Here is an 11,431-nt window from a genome sequence, read left to right as displayed (position 1 = left end):
CAGGGCACATGCCGGGTTGTGGGCTTGATCCCCAGTAGGAGGCGTGCAGGAGGCAGCGGATCCATGATTCTCTCTCATCATGGATGTTTCTATCCCTCCCTCTCCCTTCCTCTCTGAAATCAATAAAAATATATATATATACATAGAAAAAGGGGAGAAAAAAAGAAACATCATTGATGAGAGAGAATCGCTGATCGACCGCCTCCTGCACGCCCCCTACTGGGGATCGAGCCCACAACCCCGGCATGTGCCCCGACTGGGAATCGAACCATAACTTCCTGGTTCATAGGTCGACGCTCAGCCACGCCAGCCGGGCCGCACTTGTACTTTTTGTTTTTATTGCCAAGTCGCTGCTCACGTTGGCTCCATCGCAGAGTGGGCCCACGTGACATGGGGCCGCAGTGTCACTGGCTTAGGCCGCCCGCTAAAGCGGTGAAGGCTGGTAGGAAACTGGTGAGAAGAAATTTGCCAGAGGCGGGAAATTCGCTGCCTGCTTCCATTGTACCTGACCTGTCTTTCTGTGGGTGCTTTTTTTCGCTTTTCAACTAAAAGAAGCCTGGAAGTGGCTGGCCCAGCTTGCATAGCAGTGAGCGTGTCTGTTTCATCAGAATTTCGGGGTGTCTGTCATCGCTTTAGCTCCTGCACTGGCGGCGCTTGGGTGGCACGAGCTGGGCCGCCGGCAGGAAGGCGTGCGCCCTACAGGCACGGCTCAGCCCCTTTCTTTAAGTACTTGGCCCCGCGGTCCACAGCACAGACTGGAGCTGGGCCCCCATGAGCTTCCGCCGCCGACTCTCCCACGTGTTGGCCGTGACCTCGGGCAGGTGACCGGGCTGCTCTGTGCCTGTGTCCGCATCTGAAAATGAGGGTATTGATGTCCTTCTATAGGCTCGCTGGGAGGGTTAAATGAGTTAATGTTTTTAATGCACTGAAAACAGTGTCTGGTGCGTTTGCAGTGCTGTGTGTGTGTGTGTGTGTGTGTGTGTGTGTGTGTGTTTTCAATAAAGCATTGCATTAGATGTGGGCGGGTGAACGACAAGGGCTGGCTACCAGGAATCCCTCCCAGACTCATCTCCCCCAGCCGCCTCTCGTCGGCCCTGTAGACGTGTGTGGTCTGCACACGGAGACCCAGCCAGGGGCGTGGCCGGAGCTGCCCGGGTCCCAGCCCTCAGAATGATGCTGGAGGGCAAGAACGTGGAGTTAAAAAGACGTTCACATAAGCCCCGGCCGGTTTGGCTCAGTGGGTAGAGCATCCCCCTACGGACTGAAGGGTCCCGGGTTCGATTCCGGTCAAGGGCACGTACCTCGGTTGCAGGCTTGACCCCTGGCCCTGGTCGGGTCGCATGCAGGAGGCGACCAATTGGCGGTGTGTCTCTCTCACATCAATGTTTCTCTCTCCCCCCGCCCCCTTTCACTCTCTAAAAATCAATGGGAAAACATCCTCCAATGAGGATTAAATAAATAAGGTTCGCATGGACCTTTAAAATTCAGGGCAGATAGAAAAATCAACAGGGATGTTTCTTGGCCTTGGAGTTCTCCCTTGCTCGGGAATGGAGCATGCCCCGAGCTGGTCCAGGGTGCGTGTGGGCTGGCTGATTGGATCTCAGAATGATGACAGCCGAGCAGGCGTGTGGCTGGCTTTTCAGACATGAAGGCCCATCTGCCTTTTTTCTTTTCTTTTCTTAAATATATTTTTATTCATCTCAGAGAGGAAGGGAGAGGGAGAGAGAGGGGAACATCAGTGACGAGAGAACCATAGATCGGCTACCTCCTGCACGCCCCCTACTAGGGATGGAGCCCCCATCCCAGGCATGTGCCCTTGACCGGGAATGGAACCGCGACCTCCTGGTTCCTAGATTGACGCTCAACCACTGAGCCACGCCGGCCGGGCCAAGATGTCACATTTACCCATCTAATGTTTCCCTTGGTTTTAACATGCTAATCATAGTCCTTTTAAATTGCCTGTCTGATCCTTCCAACATCTGTGTCATATCGAAGTCTGGTCTGATGCTCGCTTCGTCTCATCCGACTGTGTTTTTTCTTGCCTTTTAGCACGTCTTGTAATTTTTTATTGAAGCCAGACATGAGGTATTAGGTAATAGGCACTGAGGTAACGAGGTCGTTAATGTCAGGTTTCATGTTAGCCTGGCCTGGGGCTGGTCTGTGTGTCATGGTGGCGGCAGCCAGAGGGGCCGGGGGCTTCAGGCGCCTCCGGTGGTCTGGGTCTGGGCTCCCCTCACTCCTCAGCGGGTCTGCGCCCCACAGCTCTCTTCTCAGCTGTAATCCACTCTTTTTTAAAAAATACATGTATTTTTTAAATTGATTTCAGAGAGGAAGGAAGAGGGAGAGAGAGAGAAACATCAATGATAAGAATCATGGATCGGCTGCCTCCTGCATGCCCCCTATTGGGGATGGAGCCCGCATCCCAGGCATGTGCCCTGACCCGGAATCGAACCAGCTACCTCTCGGTTCCTGGAATGATGCTCAACCAGCTGAGCCACACTGGCCAGGGCTTGATTTGTATGTTTTTAGGATGAAATGGCTCATAGCTTTAAGATGAAATAGATGGGAATGGAGCCAGGTAAGCTGTTTTGCTAGAGACTTTATCTGTCAAGCATTTAAGCTTTCTAGAACAGTGATCCTCGAGGTCCAAAAGGTTGGCAACTGCTGTTCTAGAACATCAGTCACAGGTGTTTACACATGCTTCCTGTTTTGTAAGCACTGCACGACCTGAAATACGTTTCTGTTCAAATGTCAGTCGCTGCAGAAGTTAAACTTGTGGGGGGGCGGGGGAATCAGACTTTTAAAAAGTAGAAATAGTCCTAGCTGGTTTGGTTCAGTGGATAGAGCATCGGCCTGCAGACTGGAGGGTCCCGGGTTCGATTCCAGTCAAGGGCACACACACAAAAAAAGTAGGAATACAAATCATGACTCCTTTTTTTTTTTAAATATTAAGAAAATGAAATTTAGGCCGAGGCTCATCTCAGCTGAGTCCAGTCCCGATGGGTATGCGGGCAGATGATCACGTAAAACATCGCTTCCAAGGCCCGGACCTTACTCCTGTGTTCCTTTCAAATGATTATTCATTTGTTTATTTGGTTTTGTTTTTCTTTATTAATTTTCCAATGATCCTTTAATCAGTTTCTTTGAATTTTCTTGCAGGATGACTTGTCAAAACAGGGTTACCTAGTGTAACTCTTCGGAGCAATGATTTGCGTAGCTCATTTTAACTGAGGTTATTTTCGATTATTTACTTTTTTTTTTCTTGTTGGGGATTTTGCCAGACATCTACATTTCTGCCTCAGTGACTAAAATCACTTTTAGAAATAAACAAATAAGCAGTGTTAAGTCAAATCACACCCCATTTTAAGGTTCTTTGGTGTGAAAGCAGGACCTTATCCTGGGCTGTTTTCATCGTATTTGTATTACTTTCTATTTTTAATGTAAGCTTCTAGAGATTTCTTGTCGTTTGCCAGGAAGCAGCGTATGGTTTTGGTTGGCTGAGTGCAAATGGAAAATACAGGTCAGCCCTGGTCGGTTTGGCTCAGTGGTTAGAGTGCCGGCCTGTGGACCGAAGGGTCCTGGTTGGATTCTGGTCAAGGGCATGTACCTCGGTTGCAGGCTCGATCCCCGGCCCCAGTCTGAGCGCATATGGGAGGCAACCAATCAGTGTGTCTCTCTCACATCGATATTTCTCTCTCTCTCTCTCTCTCTCTCTCTCTCTCTCTCTCTCTCTCTCCCCCCTTCTCTCCCCTCTCCCTCCTCCCATCCACTCTCCCCCACAAAAAAAAAAAAAATCAATGGAAAAATATCCTGGGTTGAGGATTAAAAAATTAAATAAATAAAGTATTTTTTTAAAAAAAGAATAAGAAAGAGAAGAGAATTGCTACCATCATCTCTCAAGAGTTTTCAGTCTAAACTGTAGAACTCACACTTCCCAGGGGCAGTGTTTCACAGACACTCAAATAAACCCATAAAATAAATATAATGCTTCTTCCTGGAGTATGAGTTTATCTCAATGATAGCTATTAAAATAGAATTAAACAAGTATAAATTATAACAAAATAGAAAACAAATTTCTTATGGACTTTTAAAATTTATGTGTTAAGAAATGTGAAGATTTGAGAACTGAAAACTATTTGGTGTTTGCAGCAGGTAATTTCTGACAATATCCTTTGTTTTTTTCTGGCTTTTTTTTTTTTTTGGTTGTTTGTTTGTTTGTTTGTTTTCTACACCCTCCTCTCCATCTCCGTCTCTCCCCGCCTCTTCCCCAAAGAAAAAAAACCCTATTTTGCTTTTATTTCGCCCCTTTGGGTGACATTACGTGCAAATGTTTGGCCCTCTCTGTCCACTTCCACGAATATTTTGTCCAAATAAGTAACTTGAGGTCTATCTTGAATCCGGGAATGGCAGCGCCAAAAGGAGGGCTGGGGGAGATTTAATTTTCCAAACGACGCGGCCGCCCCGGTTTTGTAATTCATGCCAGACCAGGCCCTTCAAAAGCCGACTTCCTACTTCGCACCAGCACCAGCCCCATTACCGCTAATGACGGGCTTCCTCCCCGGGGGAGAGGCCGACAGCCCCTTTGAACTGTTGCGTAATCCCATTGTAGTTCTCGAGCACGGCTACCTTGTAGTGTGACGCATCCCCAAAGTGTTATAATAATTCCCTCCATTATGCTCTTTTGTGTGCTGTCCCCCGGGGACAGTCAGGCCTCTGCTGTTACAGCCCCACTTTGTTATGTAACAGGGTAGGGATCCTTTTCTAAGACACCTCGTAAAAGCGTGTGTGCACGTGTGTGTGCGAGCGCGCGCGTGTGTGTGTGTGTGTGTGTGTGTGTGTGTGTGTACCTGTGTGGAGTTTCTCCTTCCGTCCCTTTTCTCCTCCTCAGCTCTCTCTTCCTCTGCCGCTGCCTGCTCCTCGCCCCTTTCATCTTTGGGGCATAGTAGGTGCTCCCTAAATACTTTCAAGAAAATAAGTCCTTGCCCGGCTGGTGTGGCTCAATGGTTGAGCGTCAACCTAGGAACCAGGAGATCACGGTGCGATTCCCGGTCAGGGCACATGCCCGGGTAGCGGGCTCCATCCCCTCTAGGGGGTGTGCAGGAGGCAACCGGTCCATAATTCTCTCTCATCATTGATGTTTCCCTCTCCCTTCCTCTCTGAAATCAATAAAAAAAAATTTTTTTTAAATAAGTGGTCAGGGCACATGCCCGGGTAGCGGGCTCCATCCCCTCTAGGGGGTGTGCAGGAGGCAACCGGTCCATAATTCTCTCTCATCATTGATGTTTCCCTCTCCCTTCCTCTCTGAAATCAATACAAAAAAAAATTTTTTTAATAAGTCTTTTTTTTCAATCATAATTTTCTATTCCCAAATTTATATTCGGGCGAGGGCAGGGGGCAGCTCCTTAATCTTAGCAATAACAATAATTACAATGGGTAGCCCTTATTACTATTTATTATTTCGCCTGCTTGTCGCTCAGCGCTAGTACCAGGCGAGATGAGTCAGCGTCTGTGCCTGTGTGGATGGGGCAGTGGGATAACTATACGCCTCCCTTCATCGCTTCACAGCTTTTTATTTGTGTGAATCCTCCCCCGAGGATATTTTTCCATTGGTTTTTTTAGGGAAAGTGGAAGGGAGGGGGAGAGGCAGAGAGAAACATCCATGTGAGAGAGACACATCGATGGGCTGCCTCCTGCATGCACCCCGACCAGCGTCCCCGGCTGGGGATCGAGCCTGCAGCCGAGGTACGTGCCCTTGACCAGAATCGAACCCGCGACTCTTCAGTCCACGGGCTGACGCGCTATCCACTGGGCCAAACCGGCCAGGGCTGCACCTCTTTGTTTACAGGGAGTGTTCTCACCTCACTTCCTGACTCAAGCCATGCGGTGATTTCCGGAATCTGCTTTCCATCCGTCGGCCCGGGACCGGCTCCTGGCAATGGGTTACCGATCGCTCGCACCTTTACGGTCCGCACTGTCCTCTGAGCACCGGGCAGACAGGGCCTTCTGGCTCCTCGTCTCCTGGGCGGGAGAAGCAAACATGATTTTTTACGAGTCTCTAAATAGGACTGTTTGAGCGTCTGTGTACTTAAAGGCGTGGATAGCTCTTCCTGTGTGCCCGGTGCTATTCTGAGCCCTTGACCCGGGTGAACTCGTGTCAGGCCTGTGGTGCAGGTGGTGGTGTCCTCAGTGCCCAGGTGAGGACGCCGGGGGACTGGCCCGAGACCCGGGCAGTCGAGCCCGGGGAGTCTGGCTGGAGACCTGGTGCTTGGGGCACGATGGGGGGTGTGCCCCTGTCATGAATGGTCCTTCTGCAGGCAAGGGGTCCCACAGGGTCAGGAAGGCTTTCAAAACTCAGATTCTGCCCCTGGCCAGCAGTTGAGCGTCGTCCCTGCACCAAACGGTTGCTGGTTTGATTCCCAGTCAGGGCGATCCGGCTTGATCCTCCAGTAGGGGGCGTGCGGGGGGAAGCCGGTCACTGCTGTGCTCTCACATCAATGTTTTTCTCTCTCTCTCTCTCTCTTTCTCTCTCCTTTCCTCTCTAAAAAGTCAATGAAAATGTACTTCTTTAAAAAGTTCCATCCCCCCAAATATTAAACGGTCGCCACAGCACACTGCTTATGGAGAAGAAAGATCAGGAGCAAACGGAGTAGAACTCTCCCATAGCTACGCACGGAAAGGTGGTTTTTCCCTCGGAAAGGCCCGTGTGGAGCTGACATCCGAGGGTGGCGGTGCTTCCGTAGCTGTGTCCCTTGATTGAAAGTTGCCAGCTTGCCCGGCCGGCGTGGCTCGGTGGTGAAGCATTGATCTATGAACCAGGAGGTCACGGTTCGATTCCCGGTCAGGGCACGTGCCCGGGTTGTGGGCTCGATCCCCAGGAGGGGGCGTGCAGGAGGCAGCCGATCCATGATTCTCTCTCATCATCAATGTTTCTCTCTCTCTCTCCCCTCTCCCTTCCTCTCTGAAGTGTGTGTGTGTGTGTAGATTCCTGTGCTGGTGTACACGTGCGGGTCAAGTGTCGTAAGCACTTATTGAAAAATGGCAGCGATTGCTTATCCTCTTGCTAATGGCAGCCTGTGCATGGCGATGCCGAGCCACCCAGCACGGCTTAGGAAACGATTTGCTCTCGACATGGGCGTGTCTTGCCATGAGCTGGCCGGTTTCTACGTTAGGGACCCGCCTACAGAGCACTCATTCACTCATTCACTCATTCACTCATCCATTCCGCCGGCGTTTGTGGAGGGTTGTGTCACGCGCGGGGCTGACGCGGGCAGCCAGAGCGGTCCTGCCCTCGTGGGGCATGGGGTGTAGGTCGTTCACAACCTTGTTACGCGCCAGCGGAGCTCTGAGCGCGTCTGCTGGGAACCTCACTCCTCGCCCCTGAGGATGGGAGGCGGGGAAGGCGGAAGTTTGCTGGAAGACACGTGGGTGTGTGTGTCTGTGTGTCTGTGTGTCTCGTAGCCACGCAGATCCAGTGCAAACCTCTGTAGATGCTCCTGCTCCTAATTTATAAATCTTTCGAGGGAATCTGTAACTTCTGTGATTTGTTTTTTTAAATATGTTTTTATTGATTTCAGAGAGGGGAGAGGGAGAGAGATAGAAACAGCAATGATGAGAGAGAATCATGGATCAGCTGCCTCTTGCACGCCCCACATTGGGGATGGAGCCCGCAACCCGGGCATGTGCCCTGACCAGGAATCAAACCGTGACCCTCCTGGTTCATAGATCGATCGATGCTCGACCACTGAGCCACACCAGCCGGCCTGCAGTGATTCTTTTAGAAGCCCTTACACGTATGTATTCAGTAACTCTTGGAAAACACGTGTTTCCGTGGGCCTTCCGGAACAGAGGTCTGAATTTTAAGGAGCCTTTTGTCCTCGCAAAGAATTAATTTCCAACAGTGGTGATCCCTAGACAGACGAGTACCATTCAAGCACAGGTTCAAGTGCTAAGCAGCGCGATGGTCCTCCCCGTGTGGCCCGGGGCCGCTGGGCTTCCCCGAGACCCTCTCAGGGCATCTGAGGTCAGAGTGATGCTCATCCTCACCCTGAGGCGTGCGCTGCCCCGCTCACATTCCTTCTCCCCTGCGTGCGAGGGGACGTTTCCAGAGACCAGATGACGTGACTGCATCCCGGCGGGTGGGATGCGGCAGCGTCGGTGAGGATCCAGCCAGGCGCTCCCGAGTGCTGATAAGACGTGAACGCGTGCCATTCTCCTCGCTTCATTCTGCTCATTTCACAGCCGTGTGGTTTCTGTTCGCACGTCATGGGGTTTCTTGCTGTTGCTTCTAAGTGAATGAAGAAGTCTTTCTAAACGTTGTCTCTCAGCTTCAGACAGGGATGTTAATCGCTCGATACAGCCCTACCCTAAACACAGAAGTTCTTTAGGGAGCTTGAGCATCTGGGAACATAGGAAGCGGCTTTGGGATGGAGAAGTTTGAGAACCACTGAACCAGGGCTTCCGGCTCGACTTGGAGCGTGTTACCTAATCCCTCAGACAGTCGGAGTCTGTGAAATGGGCTGATGATCAAAGTCCTTCCCTCGTAAAAGGATTAAAGGAGTTCCTGTGTGTCAGGGGTTTGTAAGAATCCATGGCTCAGCGTAAGCATTCTACGTGTGCGAGCTCTCATCAGCGTTACCATTGACTATGAAAGCAGGTGAAGAGAACATATTTCCAATACAAAAGATGTTTATCTAGACTATAAAAAGCCCTTGCTGGTGTGGCTCAGTGGATAGAGCGCCGGCCTGCGGACTGAAGGGTCCCAAGTTCGATTCCAGTCAAGGGCACATGCCCGGGTTGTGGGCTCGATCCCCAGTAGGGGGCGTGCAGGAGGCAGCCGATCCATGATTCTCTTTCATCATTGCTGTTTCTCTCTCTCTCACTCTCTCTCATTGATGTTTCTCTCTCTCTCACTCTCCCTCGCTCTTCTTCTCTGAAATCAATAAAAATATCTGTTTAAAAAATAAAATGAAAACATATTTTTTAAAAAAAACAACAAATCAAAACACACAGTGATTTTCAGAACCTAAAAAGGCCGCCTTAAATATTCTGCTTTGTAAACGTGTTTTCTTCTTCTCTGTCTTTCTAGGGCAGCCCCGAAACTTGCAGGACCTGTGCCGAATTAAAATCCGACAGTGTATAGGCCTTCAGAACCTAAAGCTACTTGACGACCTCCCCATTGCCAAGGTCATAAAAGACTACTTAAAACACAAATTCGACGGCATCTGACAGACACAGGCCCCCGGGCGCGGGGCCGGGCGCTCTGTCCCAGATACCCCTAAGGCCGTTCGCCTTGCACAAAGTATATCCTATGCAATTTCTGATCCGCCGAGAAGTCAGAAAGCAGGTGTACACTTTTAGATGTTTATTCTTTCTGTTTGTTTTTTTTTATTTTTTCGTTCGTTTGTTCAGTTGGTTTTCGTTGTACGGGAGGGGTTGTTGGTTTTTTATATATATATCTATCTATAAACACACCACATGCTTGACGGTCTTAATTTGGTTTCTTGGTCCAGGTTTGAGAGGTCCAAGCTTTCTCTCCGATGCCGCACTCACAAAAGCTTGTGGGGTGGTTGTTGTTCTCCCCCACCCCCCACCCCACCCCCAAACGTCGCGAGCAGGCCTGGAGCGGAGAATCCGCCCTTTGCCAATGTTATGGGTTCATGGGCTTGTGCATGTTACCAACCAGCAGAGCACATGTTAACGTTGGGAGTCCTCGTCCCACCCAGGAGGGGGTTCTGGGTTCTACTGGAAAATGCCCCCCCCCCCGAAATTTTGTAAGTACTCCTGTCCCCTCGTTTGTTTTTTTAATGAATACAGATCAGCTGTTTGAAACGGTTCCTTTCCTAGTTCCTGTCGCTTTCGGTGGTTTGGGGGGGTCGGGGGAACCTAACCCCAGTACCTCTCTCTTCCCAGTCAGCGTGCTCTTTTAACTTATTTTTAACCATCGCAGGACGCTACCCGGAGACACGGGGCCTCCGCGAGTCTCTGTGGGAATAGTGCTTTAAAAAAAAAAAAAACTAACGGGAGAGAAAATCACTTTCTAAAGCCACTGTCTTCTGTTTTTCTAAAGCGCCTCCAGTGCAATACAGTACTTTCTCGGTTGTCTTTTGGCCATTATCTCGCTTGATGTTCCCCATGCCACGGCCGCCAGCTCTGACGTGCCCGTGAGCGCAGGCACTGCCACTTTCATGTGAATTGCGGGGCCGGAGTCCCCAGGTCGCAATTTCCATTCAGGGCTTCGTCCTTTCCTCCAAGCAGATGGAGCCGAAAATTTCATCTCCGGGTGGGAGAGCATTTTTCCCTAAAAAATAGCCCCAAACGCCATTAAACCCTGTGGCTCTCATGGTGGAATAGTTCGAGGTGGTTCCATGGCGTTTTTTGTGTTGTGTTGGGGTTTTTTTTTTCCTCCCCAGTTAAGCCAAGTCTCGAAAGGGTGACATTTCTACTCGGTGCGCATTGGTGAATCTGGTGAACCTCCTGATGTGCCAATGAGCCCTTACCCCCGGGGACCTTATTTCCTGGGTTGATAGGGCTGGCAGCGTGAAAACGCAGACGTGATAGCGCGTCCGTAACCACGCAGAAGCTTCCAGAAGCCGCAGGGACCTGGGATGAGGCCCTTGGAAGTGGGTGCCGCGCCTGACGGGTCATTTCGTTCCCAAAAAGCCTTTTCCAACTTCCCAGGATGGTTCCTGGCGCTTTGGGCAACGCCCAGTAATGCATCGTAACGCGTTTCTCATCAGAGGTTGGCGCGGGGAAGGGCTGGCCTCGTCCGAGTCTCTGCTGCTACGTCCCCAAATGGGGAGCCGTTTCCACAGCGAATTGGGGGCCTCCTGTGGCTTGTCCTTCGGGAAAAGGGTGCCTCGGGGGTCGCCGATGGGGGAGCCGTGAGCGTGTGGCCGGTTTTGTCACCACCCCAGGCCTATAACTGCAGCCAGGTGGCCCGAAAGGGGTGGTCTGTCCCTTTCCCCGTAAAAACCGCTCCGAAAAGTTCACTTCCCTCGGGACATCGGGAGCCGAGCCGTGTGGTGGTTCTTTAACACCGAGGCCAGAGCCAAGAGCCACCCGCACCGGGGACATGGCACAGCCAGGAATGAACGGAACCTTATTTCTCCCTGTAAAATCCAGGCCCCCGGAGGCGAGGACGGGGGAGGGCGCGCAGACCCTCTGTCCGCCTACGTGGGTGTTAATTCAATCAGTTTAGTCTAAAATGATTCTGTTTCCCCAACCGTAAAATCCAGGCCCCCGGAGGCGAGGACGGGGGAGGGTGCGCAGGCCCCTGTCAGCCTACGTGGGTGTTAATTCAATCAGTTGAGTCTAAAATGATTCTGTTTCCCCAACTAGCCCAAGGTTTCCCCAAAGCAAGCCACTGAGTCCCCGTCAGGGGGTCCCAGGTAGAAAGACCGAGGCGAGTTCTTCGTTCCGTGTTGCTGCTTCG

The 11,431-nt window shown here is 51.0% G+C and overlaps 1 protein-coding gene across 2 annotated transcripts in view; it reads left to right on the top strand.

The window, feature by feature from the left end:
* ASB7 (ankyrin repeat and SOCS box containing 7) overlaps positions 1-9,491 on the top strand; it is a 28,832-nt gene extending 19,341 nt beyond the window's left edge. For both annotated transcript variants that reach the window (XM_005871085.2, XM_014543607.1), the window contains one exon: positions 9,086-9,491. In XM_005871085.2, the coding sequence (XP_005871147.1) occupies positions 9,086-9,225 (140 nt within the window). In that variant the 3' untranslated portion in view covers positions 9,226-9,491. The remainder of the gene's footprint in view (positions 1-9,085) is intronic.
* The last annotated feature ends 1,940 nt before the right edge of the window (positions 9,492-11,431 follow it).

Source organism: Myotis brandtii, unplaced genomic scaffold (genome assembly GCF_000412655.1).
Source record: "Myotis brandtii unplaced genomic scaffold, ASM41265v1 scaffold329, whole genome shotgun sequence".
Lineage (NCBI taxonomy): Eukaryota > Metazoa > Chordata > Mammalia > Chiroptera > Vespertilionidae > Myotis > Myotis brandtii.
This window is presented reverse-complemented; position numbering and strand designations above follow the sequence as displayed.